The sequence below is a fragment of the Pan paniscus genome, chromosome 1 (assembly GCF_029289425.2).
Source record: "Pan paniscus chromosome 1, NHGRI_mPanPan1-v2.0_pri, whole genome shotgun sequence".
Lineage (NCBI taxonomy): Eukaryota > Metazoa > Chordata > Mammalia > Primates > Hominidae > Pan > Pan paniscus.
Window position 1 is genome coordinate 118,092,432 of NC_073249.2, and position 14,229 is coordinate 118,106,660.

The 14,229-nt window shown below is 46.7% G+C and overlaps 1 protein-coding gene across 11 annotated transcripts in view; it reads right to left on the reverse strand.

Moving 5' to 3' along the window:
- Positions 1-7,660: 7,660 nt before the first annotated feature.
- ELAPOR1 (endosome-lysosome associated apoptosis and autophagy regulator 1) overlaps positions 7,661-14,229 on the reverse strand; it is a 91,262-nt gene continuing 84,693 nt past the window's right edge. For 7 of the 11 annotated variants that reach the window (XM_055115047.2, XM_034932720.3, XM_055115033.2 and 4 more), the window contains 7 exons: positions 13,915-14,095; positions 13,500-13,596; positions 12,901-13,002; positions 11,594-11,720; positions 11,337-11,515; positions 10,674-10,839; positions 7,661-8,627 (listed from right to left, as the gene is read on the reverse strand). In XM_055115047.2, the coding sequence (XP_054971022.1) occupies positions 8,559-8,627; positions 10,674-10,839; positions 11,337-11,515; positions 11,594-11,720; positions 12,901-13,002; positions 13,500-13,596; positions 13,915-14,095 (921 nt within the window). In that variant the 3' untranslated portion in view covers positions 7,661-8,558. Of the gene's footprint in view, positions 10,256-10,673; positions 10,840-11,336; positions 11,516-11,593; positions 11,721-12,900; positions 13,003-13,499; positions 13,597-13,914; positions 14,096-14,229 lie in introns of all 11 variants that reach the window. The other 4 variants (XM_055115080.2, XM_055115075.2, XM_055115064.2 and 1 more) reach the window with 2 other exon arrangements.

The window sequence follows — 14,229 nt, forward strand, 5'->3', positions numbered from 1 at the left end:
ACATGACAAAATCCCGTCTCTGCTAAAAATACAAAAATTAGTTGGGTGTGGTGGCACATGCCTGTAATCCCAGCTACCTGGGAGGCTAAGGTACAAAAATTGCTTGAACCCAGGAGGCAAAGGTTGCAGTGAGCTTAAATCACGCCACTGCACTCCAGCCTGGGTAACAGAGTGAGACTCTGTATCAAAAAAAAAAAAAAAAAAAAAAAAGTTGATGTTACCGGATGAGTATAATAAATTAACATAATAGCATACTTCATCAGCTTAGAATCGTGGGATTTTTAGAGTTGGAGGGGAGCTTCAGCTATCTGTTAACTTAATAATTCCTGATTTTTTCATCACCTTGTCCCTCATGTTTTGAAATATTTTTGTCTAATGAACATGATTTTTTAAAAATAATAATTTGCCTTTTTTATTAATCAGATCTATATGGCTGCCACCTAGAAATTCTGATCAGCAGGAAATAGGCAGTGTTACTGCACCAAGTAACTCCTGCCAGAAGCTAACGCAAAAACAAATCAACATAAAAACTTTCGTTATGGAGTGATGGTGTGAAGCCCTGCCACCTTTGGATATGTGATTTCTGTTAACCCTTACTACCAAGAATGCTCTTGGGCACTGCCTCTGAGGACTGAAGTGCTCAAGAAGCCCTGACTGGAAAACAGCCAGCCAGGCTAACCCTTTTATTTTCTATATAAGGAAACAGCCCCAGAGAAGATAAGTGATGGAATCAAAACCAGGACACAGGTAAATACCTAAGATAGCCTAATGTTTGGGCTTTGCCCTTTTAGTAGCACTCCTTAGCAGAAAACAGGTCAGTGAGGACCCTGACTATGCTATGGGGCCTGATCTTATAGGGCAGAGACCATTGCGTATTTGCATTTTTCTCCCCACGGGACCTAGCACCCTGCCTTACCCATGGTAAGTGCTTGTTACATCCTCCCTGAGTGAGTGGGTTGCGAGGAAGTAGGCTGAGAGGATGGGAGCTTGTTGCAGGTCAGCGAGCAGAGTCCTGGGTGAAGATACTGCCTTGGGGATCCTGGGCAGCTAGTGGGCAGCCTAGGGGAAAAGAGCAACTGCAGAGACGGAGCAAAAAAAGAGGGTGTGAGGCACCCAACAAAAGCTGCCTACCTCAGTTTTCCCAGTTTGGAGCTGGCTAACTCGGAAGGGTTCTCTGAGGCCTCACTGTGGCAGCCCTTTGTGTTCCTCTGTCTTGGATTTGGAGTAGGGTTTCTCAATGTTCACCGAACAAGTCCGGTCCTGTCACTCCCTTGCTAGAAGTCTTCTGTGGATACCTGTTACCCTCAGGGGAATCCAAACATGGCTGGCAACGCTATATATGATCTGTCCCTACCAGCTTCTCTAACATGTTCCCTCTTTATCTCGTGTGTGTGTGTGTGTGTGTGTATGTGTGTGTGTGTGTGAGAGACTGAGTCTCACTCTGTTGCCCAGGCTGGAAAACAGTGGTACAACCATGGCTCACTGCAGCCTCGACATTTCCAGCTTCAGGGGATCCTCCCACCTGAGCCTCCCGAGTAGCTGAGACTACAGATGTGTGCCACCACGCCCCAGGCAATGTTTGTATTTGTTTTTGTTTTGGTAGATACAGGGCTCTGCCATGTTGCCCAAGCTGGTCTCGAACTCTTGGGGTCAAGCAATCCACCCACTTTGGCCTCTTAAAGTGCAGGGTTTACAGGCATGAGCCACCTCACCTGGCCCTCTTTATCTCTTAACATTTCCCCCTCGTATTCCCCATTCCAACCTTCTTGTGGCTCCCTTCCTTCCCTCTGAGCCTTTGGTTGCACAAGTTCCTTCTACCTGGAACTCCCTTTCCCTTCTCTGTTCCTCTTACCTGGCTAATTCCTCCTTTCTCCTGGAAGCCTTCTCTGACATCCTCTTTACCCCTCCCTGCAAATTGGTTAGACACCCTTCCGGTTTCCCACAGTACAGTAGTATTGGTGATACTGTTTCAGGAGGAACTGACAACCCTGCCTCCAGTTCTGGCTTACCCACTCCCTTCTATCAGAGAGACACAGTAACAAAGGAGGTCCACGTTGCTATCCTTCAGCAACTAAGCAGGAATCATTTAAAAATAGCGTGGGTCGGGGAAAGCTGCCAGGACTTGGAGGGACTTTGATCCAGCCTCTCCATCTGATAGAATTGGGGTGCGAAATCAATTCTCCCACCACACTGTATCTTACGGTAGTCTCCAGTGGATGCCTGAAACCACGGAGAGTACGGATCCCTACATATACTGTGCTTTTTCGATCTGGTAACTCAGATGGCTGCTAAGTGAGTAATGGGTGGATAGTGCAGACAGTATGGATACTCTGGACAAAGGGATGATTCATGTCCCAGGTGGGAAGGAGTGAGATGGCACAAGATGTCATTATGCTACTCATAATGGCATACAATTTAAAACTTATAAATTGTTTATTTTTGGAATTTTCATTTAATATTTTTTGACTTAAGTTGACTTTAGGTAACCGAAACTGTGGAAAGTGAAAGTACTGTTAAGGCTGAACTACTCTATAGGGAATTGCATTTTATGTGGGATTGTTAACTTTGGCACTGAGACAAAATTAGTTTATATTTCAAATTCTCCTTGAATAGCTCTTAAAACCCTAAATCAGTTTCTCTATCTCTTAATACTCATTGTTGCTCTATGCTTCCCAGTTAATTAATTGTCTTCCTTAAGATTTAGACCAAGTCGTAAGTATATTCTTGCCTGGTCACCTGATAATGTATTTTACTTCTTTGTCAGTGATTGGGAAATTCTTAAAATCATTTCCATATCATTACACACCCCTCTCACTGCCCCGCAGTTTCAAGCTTGATTGTGTCTGTTGCTTGTTTGTTGCATTGCACAGTACACGGTTGTATTCATAAAGATTCATAGCGGTACTCCCATGGGACTGTTTTTGCCCTGTTATTTCCCACAGTGGGGTGACGTGGAAGGCTGAGTGGGATCTGTGAGGTGAAAAGGAAGCAGAGGGGCAGAGAGGAGAGCATATTCCAATGCTGGAGGCATGAAGGTGCTTATGACTCAGAGACCATCAAAAGCTCAGTGTGGTTAGAGTAGAAACAATGTTGGGAAGGCGGGTCGGTGGGCCGTTAGGGACCCTGTAGGCCACGTAACTGAATCTATTGGAGACACAGTTTCTTCCTCTATTGTAATGGGTGTAATGGGGATAGTAGCTGCCTCCAGGGCTGTTCTGAAAATGAAAAAAGGCAATGCTGTGAAAGCATTAAGTCCAGGCTTGACACAGATGCCAAATGAATGCGTTTTCTTTTCTACTTTCCTTCTTAGAGTTTGGACTTTATGTTATAAGCAGGGGTGATGTTCAAAATATTTAACCACCAGTACAACCCAGGTACCACCCAGTCAAAGTAGATGTGGGTCATAAACAACCAGCCTTGGAGTGTAGGTGAGCTGCTGCCAATTGCTCCTGCCTGACAGCAATAAGGAGCCATCAGAGATGGCACATTTGAGTGCCATCAGATGTGTTAGAAAAACGGCTCTGAGTGTTCCAGCTCTTGTAGAATTTTTTTTTTTTTTTTTACAGACAGGGTCTGCCTCTGTCACCTAGGCTGGAGGGCAGTGGTGCAATCCACCATCATAGCTCACTGCAACCTCAACCTCCTGGCTTAGGCGATCCTCCAGCCTGGCCCTCCCAAAGTGCTGGGATTACAGGCATGAGCCGCCACACCCTCTTTTAGAATTTGGTTAGCCGGTTTTCTGCCTTTTACCAGAAAACTTTTCATGAAAAAAAGAAAAAGAGCTCTGGCTACAGAGCAGGGGGGTGATACTGGTGTGGGAAGCACTGGCGCGGAGAGGCCTGTTCGAAGACTAGAAATTACCTAAGGACCCTGATGAAGAACATCTGGCACTTAGTGCCATTCAGTCTGAAAAGTGTGACATTCCCAACTCATCTATTAATAGCTGAGAGAATTATTTTTGGGGATCAAGTGCCCTCAACTAGAATAAAGTCCTGAAGCAGAAAAATCCTGCCAGGCACACTGGCTCATGCCTGCAATCCCAGCACTTTGAAGGCCAAGGTGGGCAGATCTCTAGAACCCAGGAGTTTGAGACCAGCAATATGGTGAAACCCTGTCTCTCCAAAAAATACAAAAATTAGCCAGGTGTGGTGGCGCATGCCTGTAGCTACTCAGGAGGCTGAGGTGGGAGGATCACTCAAGCCCAGGAGGTTGAAGCTGAGTGAGCTGAGATTGTGCCACTGCACTCCAACCTAGGCAACATAGTGAGCCTCAGAAAAAAAAAAAAAAAGAAAGAAAGAAAGAAAGAAAGAAAGCAAAAATCTAGCAACCTCAGGAAATGGTAGGCCCTTGATATCATCTAGGATTTTCTCCACATCTAGTCTGTAATAATCTACCTCATACCCAAAGAAGCTAATTTTGCTTCTATTTGTGGATTTATTGTTATGTGGCTGGCCTCATGTTTCCTGAAAGAAACCTGAGCAGAAGGGAAGGGAAGTAGCATGCGAAGTGGTTTATGAGTTATTTCTTTTGAGCTCATTCAATCTTGGGGTGTTGGGTATCATTAGATGCATTTTATTATTGTGGAAACTGAGGCTTTGGTTATTGACTGATCCCTCAACAAGTAGTGGGAGGCTTCTAGCCTGTGTCCATCTTGTTCCAAAGTCTGTGCTCTTTTCTCTGCCTCTCTGCGAATGTGGAATCCTTCTCCTTTTCAGTTTAAGCTTCCAGGACACTTACATTTCCCACTCACCCCTCCAGCCACCCAACCCATGTTTAAGAAAAACAACTTGTAAGGTATGTTTTTATTTTACAAAAAAAAAAAAGTGACGTGCAATAACCCATCTTCTAACAAACTATTAACGCTTGGATTACAGGGTAAAAAGGAAATCCAACCAGTCCTGATGAAAAAAATTCGATTTCACAAAGCTGAAAAAATCTATTACAAAGTTTCTGTTGTATAAATATAGTCAGTCTTATCTTTAATGTAGACAAAAAAAAAGTTTTGTTGGCACTAGAACAAAAACAAAAGCAAAAACCCTACTGCTTGACTACACCACAATCTTCATTTGTATTACCAGCCAAATACAGATGATGACTATAGGATGACAGTTACTGCGTGTTCCAGGACTCAAGGTAACCAAATGAGATTTAAACATTTTATCATACTCCCTCTACCAACAACAGCTTGGACAGACCACTTTAGCCCTGGGTCAAGGACTAAAGCCTTTGTTCATAGAAAATTGAACATGTAGGCCAGGCACGGTGGCTTACACCTGTAACCCCAGCACTTTGGGAGGCCGAGGTGGGTGGATCACTTGAGTCCAGGAGTTTGAGACCAGCCTGGCCAACATGGTGAAACCCCATCTCTACTAAAAACACAAAAATTAGCTAGGCGTGGTGGCGCATGCTTGTAATCCCAGCTACTGGGGAGGCTGAAGCAGAAGGATCACTTGAACCCAGGACGGGGAGGCTGCAGTGAGCCAAGATCATGGCACTGCACTCCATCCTGGGCGACAAAGCGGACTCTGTCTCAAAAAAAAAAAGGAAAAGAAAATTGAACATGTGTTTGCTCTCAAGTGGGCGGACAACTCTGTGAGTTTGCTAAAAACCATTGAATCGTATGTTTTAAAGATGAATTGTATAATATGTGAATTATATCTCAATAAAGCTGTTAAAAATATATGACATGCCTAACTTGCTAGGGGAGCAACAGGTGACCCCAGTAGCGTAACTCGGGAGTTCCTGACAGGTCACAGGGCAGACCTGCAGAAGTCAGCACGGTAAGGGGTAGTAAAAAGTAGCTCCTTAAAGTATTATGGCTAAAATCAGTGGAGTCAGAATAAAGAAGTCAAAGACATATGTAATTTTTCCTACTGTTTCCGGAATAGTCTAAGGGCTGTCTGTGGCCTTTGTCACAAAAGAAAGCTATTCAGTGAGACAGCAGGTGCCCAAGTATTGCTGAGGCTACAGAAGACTTTAGGCTGGAGCTCAGGAGCTGCGTATCTGCATCCACACTGGGGGAAGTTCCAACATGGACACAGGTTCTGAGAGCCTGACTCCTACAAAAGGAGGGGAGAATTTGGATACCCAAAGAAAAACTGGATTTATTAAACCAAAGGGACTCCCTGCCGTCACCAACACTGTTGATGGCCAGGGACCACAGCCTGGCTCTAGTTCTCATTGACTCTTACAAAGCCATCGCCAGGACAGCAGTGGCTAATCAGATGAGCATTTTGTGGCAGACTAGTCACTTGCAAATGCCATCTCCTTTCTATATCTACCATCTGGTCACCAAATGGTCACTGGAGAAAGGGCACAGGCACAAATCATGGGCAATTGGGGCTTGACCAAGGGAAGGTCACCCTAGCCTGATAGTGATGGAGGCAGAACTGCCAGTAGAAGAAAGAAGAAGGTAATTTAAAGTCTTGCTCTGGTTTTACCCATTCTAGGTACTTAAAAGTTCATTGATAATAGTTTGTGTAAAATTGGGGAAAATGGGCATAGAAGACACCCACTCTACTCACCTTTCAGAAGGGATGTTGCCAGAAATTGGACCAGAAGTCTCTTTAGTTTTGTATCACACAAAGCAATTGAGAATGAAAAAAAGAGAAAGATAGGGGCTTAAAAGTGAGAAGTATCCCAGCTTGGTGAACACCTTGTTTATTTTTAAATTTTTTAGAGACAGGGTCTCACTGTGTTGCCCAGGCTGGTCTTGAACTCCTGAGCTCAAGCGACCATTCTGCCTTGGGATTACAGGTGTGAGCCACCATGCTGGGCCCAGTGAAAATCTTGTTAAACTCTCCTAGCCTTCCTTCCTTGAAGACTGGTTTGATTCTGGTGCTGGCATATGGGCCTGGGATTCAGTTCCTTTTTTGGCCAGCCTAGACGTTTATTCTGTGCCTGAGCAGATGCGTTAAGCTTAGAAGCAGACATCACAGCCACCTCAGGCCCATGCCATTGTGGGCTGTATCCCCTAAAGTGCCCCATTAAAATCTTGGCCTCCTTGTGCTCTTTTCAAATAAGAGACCCCTGTTCCATAATATGGCCCAAACTTCTAGGATGGGGGCACTCAAGGATGGGGAATTTTCCTCACTGACAGGGTTTGCCATGTCTGTGGGTAAACCCAATAGAGGATAAGGCTGGAACATCTGGGTTTGGGGCTTACCTGGTTCTTTTCAGTGTCATAGAGTGATAGTGGGAGGTTTAAAAAAAAGATAGGGAGGATGTATCCACCAGGGCTTTGGGCATTTTCTTGATGAACTTATTCCTTTGGCTTCAGTGAGAATATCTATCATTTACTTAAGAGAAGGCAATGAGCTACGTGGTTTAAAAAACAAATAAAAGGCTGAGTGCAGTGGCTTATGCCTGTAATCCCAGCAGTTTGGGAGGCTGAGGTGGACAGATCACTTGAGCCCAGGAGTTGGAGACCAGCCTGGGCAACATGGTGAAACCCTGTGTCTACAAAAAATATAAAAATTAGTGAGCCTGGTGGTGCACACTTGTAGTCCTAGCTACTTGAGAGGTTGAGATGGGAGGATAGCTTGAGCCCAAGAGCTTGAGGCTGCACTGAACAGTGATTATGCCACTGCACTCCAGCCTAGGTGACAGAGTGAGAGCCTGTCTCAAAAACAAAAACATTCCTTGTTGCCTCTCTTTGTGCTTTTCTTTTTTTTTTTTTTTTTTTTTTTTTTGAGGCAGAGTCTCACTCTGTCACCCAGGCTGGATGGAGTGCAGTGGCATGATCTCGGCTCACTGCAAGCTCCGCCTTCCAGGTTCACGCCATTCTCCCGCTTCAGCCTCCCGAGTAGCTGGGACTACAGGCACCCGCCACCACGCCCGGCTAATTTTTTGTATTTTTAGTAGAGACGGGGTTTCACCGTGTTAGCCAGGATGGTCTCAATCTCCTGACCTCATGATCTGCCCGCCTCGGCCTCCCAAAGTGGTGGGATTACAGGCGTGAGCCACCGCGCCCGGCCTCTTTTTATGCTTTTCAAGGCTTTTCTTACCCAGGCCTTGCTCCCCTTGCCCTCAGACTACCATTTTCACTCCCTTTGCGCTGGTTATCCAGGGGAAATGGATCCAGGCTGCTATGAAGATTATCCACCAGGGAACCCCGACACCCTCCTCACGCAGCCTCTCTCCTGAAGAGATCATGAGCTGAGGGCATGCGAGGAAAACTCCCAGCTGTTTCTGCCCTTAAGTTAGAGGACAGAGGAAATAGTTTCTATACTTAAGAAGATAGAAATATTTTCATTCCAAAGCTATAAGAATTATGAGCAGACGAAGCTATGGCTCTGGCGGATGGGCCATTTTGGGAAACAAGATACAAGCAAGGGCATAATTTACAAACAAAGTGTGGGTATATTTGGCAGGTTTGAGGCAAGCAGAAAGGAGGGTTTGGGTACTCTATAAAAAAAGATCTGAAATTCAAACATCTGATAAGGCCACAATGAAGAGATTTCCAGCAGTGGGTGTTGCAGGATGCTGGCACCCAAATCGCCGCAGGCTTGCAAAGGTGCTATGCAAGGTGAGGAGGCAGGTGAGGCAGGCAGTGCCTCTCACAGGTCCATGTCTGGGCCTCCTGAGGATGTCTTCAGCGGCACTGAGTCAAATCCATCAGGAGTCCTCTGAAAGAGAGATGGTGACAGGAGCTGGCTGCTGCACAGGGGCAAGTTTGGGACAAAGGAGAGAAATGGAAAATAGGTGACAGAAGGAACCCTTATGAAATTCCTGTTTCAGTGGCTTTGTGGAAACACAGAAATGAGATACCCTCTATTCTGCTTGCTCCCCTCAGGGTCAGTTGGAGAACAATAAAAATCTTTTTCTTTTAGGCGGGGTGTGGTGGCTCATGCCTGTAATCCCAGCACTTGGGAGGCCAAGGCAGGTGGATCACCTGAGGTTAGGAGTTCAAGACCAGCCTGACCAACATGGTGAGACCCTGTCTCTACCGAAAATACAAAAATTAGCCAGGCATGGTGGCAGGCGCCTATAATCGCAACTACCTGGGAGGCTGAGGAAGGAGAATCGCTTGAACCCGGGAGCAGAGGTTGCAGTAAGCCAAGATCATGCCACTGCACTCCAGCCTGGGCAACAAGAGCGAAACTCTGTCTCAAAAAAAAAAAAATTTTTTTTTCTTTTAAAAAAATGTTTTTGGCCGGGCACAGTGGCTCACGCCTGTGATCCCAGCACTTTGGGAGGCCAAAGCAGGCAGATCACCTGAGGTCAGGAGTTCAAGACCAGCCTGGCCAACATGGTGAAACCCTGTCTCTACTAAAAATACAAAAAAAAAAAAAATTAGCCAGGTATGATGGCAAGCACCTGTAATCCCAGCGTCTAGGGAGGCTAAGGCAGGAGAATCACTTGAACCTGGGAGGTGGAGGTTGCAGTGAGCTGAGATCACGCCACTGCACTCCAGCCTGGGAGACAGAGCAACACTCCGTCTCAATAAATAAATAAATAAATACATGTTTTTTAGAGACAGGGTCTCGCTCTGTTGCCCAGGCTGGAGTGCAATGGCACAATCATAGTTCAGTGCAGCCTCCAACTCCTGGGCTCAAATGATCCTCCCACCTCAGCCTCCCAAGTAGCTGAGACTACAGGCATGCTCCACAACACCCAGCTAATTGTTTTTTATTTTGTAGAGATGGGGTCTTCCTATGTTGTCTAGGCTGATCTTGAACTCCCAGCCTCAAGAGATCCTCCAGCCTGGGCCTCCCAAAGTGCTGGGATTACAGGCATGAGCCAAAAATCTTAAAAATCCCCTGCTTTGCACCTTTGCTGAATTCTAGCAGTCCCAGATAGACTCAAGAGTCCCAGGGTGAACTGTTCTCCCATTCGTTTAAAAAAAAAGAAATCGCAGCCTAAGGAGGCCAAGGGAGTCTCCCTAGCAGGTCAGCACAAAGGAAACAAGACTTAACAATCTAAACACCCAAGCACGGTCCTTTCTTTACCACCTCCCAATACCCTCCTCCCTCTTTCCGCCCTCCCCACCCACTCCTATTGGGATGAACTGGTTCAGAGCAGTAGTCAGGTATGGGCACTGGCAGAGTTGTGCTGCAGAGGACTATAGCCCTGGAGGACCTGCTTGGATGCTGTCTGCTGGCCCCACACCCAGTGACAGTATTGTCTGTATTGCATTTATAAGCTTCATACTCACCCACCCACACAAAGCCAGCCCTCCCAGCTCAGAATTGCTCAGTGGGGAACAGCTGAGACTGAACTATGATTCAGCTCCCAAAGGACTGGACCCAGACACCTGGAAGACAGCACCCCCCACTGGTCAAAGGAGAGCCTGACTTCTATCAGAAGTTGATCCCAGAGATCACCTTTTCCCTTTCCGGTGAAAATAAAAAAAGGAGTAGGGGATGATTCTTACAACACGGATGGTTCAGTACTCCTTCTGGAAGTGAAAAGGCCCAAACAGTTCACTAACTGGAGTGCATGTTGAGAGAGAAGGAGCCTGATCAAGAGCAGCCTTGGGCCCCAGGGGAAAGAGTATTGGTGTAGAAACACAGAAGGAGAAGGCAGGATTTTCAGAGTGGGGAAATGGGATTGTATCGGGCGTGGGGAGCAGGGTGCCCATCCCTGAACGGTACAGGACCATTCAGTGTCTGAGGAGCAGTGTCTCCTCCAGCCCTCCAGGCTGACCTCAGTGCACTGGCCAGGCCCACTACCTTGGAGGTAAATGATTTGATCTTCCCAAAGAGTGACTTCTTGCTGGTAAAGATGAGGTCGTCCTCTACATCCTCGCCTTCCATGATGGCGCAGCTGTCAGCTGCTGGCAGGTCACAGTCCTTGAGAGTAGCATTCATCACCAGCTTGGAGTACTTGTACTCTAGTCTATAAAACAGGAGGATGGGAAAGACAAGATCCCAAAATGTGGGAATAAGGGGGAAAGAGGTAGAGAGGTTAGGCTATGAACAGGTCCTATTCCCATGCCATGGGTAAGGAGACTGAAGCATGGTAAAATGGTGTCAGGGCTGGGGTAATAGAAGGAATCTTAGTTCCCAGTTCAGTGATCTTTGTTCCTTAAGGCTGTCTGTTTCTATGATCTCAAAATTTAATGGAAATATCGAAATCATAATGTCATTCTCTGTACTGTTAATAATAGCAAATTAAGGATACTCTTTGATTTTGAGAATTTAACATCCATTTATAGACTGCCACGTGGTACCATCCCTGTTCAGGAGTCAGGATAACCAAACCATGCACTGGATAAGTCACAGAGTCTGTAGCCAACTCCAGAGAAAAACTCCATTAATTTATACTTTCAGATATTCTCCCTGATCAATAATCCAACCCTGTCCATCCCCACACTCCAATACCGCAACATGTACTTTTGATTCTTTTTCCAAAAGTAGCAGGTCAAGACGGTGAGTAGGATGGCAGTACAGGTGCCTGCAGAGATGCCCACTTTCAGCCAGAAATCTATGGTTTTGCAGATGGTGACTCTCTGCTCAGGCAGAGAAATGCCACCAGAGCATAGCTTGGGTTCTCGCCACACGTAAGTAGTCTTCTGTTGGGGAGAAAAACAAGGAACTCAGATCTCCCATTCCCTTCTCTCATGGAAGTGCCCGATCAGAGGGAAACCCACCTGGATCCCAGCCACACAGCTGCTGACGATAGCATGGTAGTCAGCCACTGAGCAGAGCGGGCAAGCAGCCGCGCTCTCCCACAGGAAGTGGAAGTTGCAGCCATCACAGGTCCCATCCGAGCACGTTCTAGCAAAGCAGAAAAGAGACCTGAGCTCTCACTCGCTGGAGGGGTGGGGAAGATCTGGTTGGAAGCCTGTTGTCTCATAGCTTGCCTGATTTACCCTCTCCCTGCCCAAACCATTAGCCCTACCAGGATCCTTCCAACTAGTCCTTAACACAGGTTTTGATCTCTGATTTCACTGATAAGAGGCCTTCCTGGCCTCCAGTGGGCTCCCCACCCTCTGCCCGTTTATGTTTTTGCTGACATCTTATGAGAGCTATTGTAAGGTATCTGAGCTCCAGCATGGCTGTCTCATCAACCCCTTTGAGGTGCCTGTCCTCCCCCACAGACTTGTGACATTTTGCAATAGCCACTTTGATGCAGCTTCCTGGGGGTGGGATTGGAGTTGAGGTGGGGTTCAGGAATGAACTTCCGGTATGGATACCTGTTATGTACTTTACTGTGATGTTTACAATGGCAAGAACAGGGATTTGACACTCAGACACCACTACTGGGTCAAGACGCCCTGCTTTGCTCCCCATCTCCCCAGTCAGTTTAGGCGCAGCATATCCAAAACGTCTTCCTCAAGACGCTAGTGCCCGTCAAGATGTTAGTTGCTGTTATGTGGGGAGGGGAGGGGGTGTCCTGTGGTCACATTCATTTAGAAATTTTTGATTTAGTTCACTCAGCTATTAACCTCAGAACTGGGTATTTTCGTTGCAGAGAGATTCCTAGGATCCCTAAACCTTTACTAATCCTCATAGTAGCCAGAGATCATGAAACGTCCTAAAGTCTCCTTGTCTTATTTAATCCTCAAAACAACCCGCTGAGGGAATTTAGCATTATGCCCATTTTTACAGATAAGGAAAAAAGAGGCCTAAAGAAGGTAAGAAATGTATCCATGATAACATAGCTAGTTAGTGGAGGAGATGATTCAACCTGGCTCTCAGCCGAGCTGTTGGTTACTATGCTACGCAGCTGCTGCCGTAATGGACCAGGAATATGAGACTAGCTTTCACTCTTCCTTCTACCCCATTCTTGCCATATGAAGATTGAGGGTCTGGGGCCATGACTGTGCCCCTAAGCACCCATTAATGGATCTCAAACTCTTTTCTTTTTTGCTCTTTTTCAGTAATCTCTGGATCTCAGGATGGAATGACCTCAAGGGAGATTTTGGCTTTTGTTACATCCCTTTGCAGGGCTTACCCTGGCAGCAGCAAACTTCCAGGGACAGTTTTCTGTGGATTGCACCTGACGCGGATGGTGGTTGATCTCCCAGAACTGCAGGACTGGGTCACATCATTGGACCTGCAGAGAAAGCCAGCCCCCATGAGGGAATGAGTCACTCAGCTGTGTTATTGGACAGCCACCAAGTGAAATCCGCATGGAGCAATTCCCTTGCTGGGGAAGTCAGGACTTGGGCTTTAGCCTGGCACACAGGGAGTGCACAGGCCTTGGTTTATACATGGAAAGGGTGGGGATCAACAATATGTAGTCAAGGGGGAAATGCCCTGGTTTAGGAAAGTCATGGCTAGCATACACTGGAGCCTGCTTAGGCTGGAAGGGAAGTCCACTGCAGATCATCCAATATTTCTCCTTGCCTCTAGGGCAGATCTGCTCCAGTAATATCCAGGAAGCTGGGATCAGGAACTCCCAGCCCTTAGCTATCATGACTGGGCAGATCTGCTAGACCTCAGACATGTTCTGGCTTGATAAGCAGTAGGTGGCTAGAGAGGGAGGGATGCAGCAGAAATTATGGAGGAGTCCTAGGTTTCACTTGCATTAGCCTAGCCTCTCATCTTCACCTATAAAAGAAGATCACGTCCGGTATTCCCAAGGACTCCGGGTGGAAAAGTTCAGCTGGGGAGGTGATTCCATCCAGAGTCATATCTGTTGTCACCCCTGCCAAATTAGAGCTCCTAATTAGTTCTCACTAGTAGCATTAGCTGGCAACCACTTCAATTCTTCCAATACCTGTCAACATCCAACCTCACTTCATCTCATCACATCCCTGAGTGGCTTATGAAAGGGTGAAACAAGGGTTTGTCAGAGTCCCTGGGAGCACTTTGCACACAGAGTGGAATAGAAAACACAGGTCAAGAGGTTGGGCCCCTCATGTGGGGCCTTTTACCTCCCAGCCTGGTAACCTCACACTCTCTTACACATACACACACACACACACACACATACACACAAGGCTGAGGCAGCGGAGTTACTCACCAATAAGTCGATCAGCAAGGCTGACAGGCTGTGAGGAAACCCCGGCCTTGTAGCCGGTCACCTCTGGGGGGATGATGACTGCCTGGCAGACGTAGGCTGTGATAGATTTGGAGAACCCTGACTCACCCTCAGGAATCCGGAGGTCAGTGACATTGTCGGTGCACACAGACATTTTCCTACCCTGGTTGGGGAGTGGGGAGGAAGAAGTAGGAAGAAGTGAGTGGTCACAGAGGAATTCCCAGAAGGGAATAGGGAAGGCTTTTTTACATCTAAATTTTCAGCGTTTCAATGGTATGTTGTAGGGGAATGATTCAT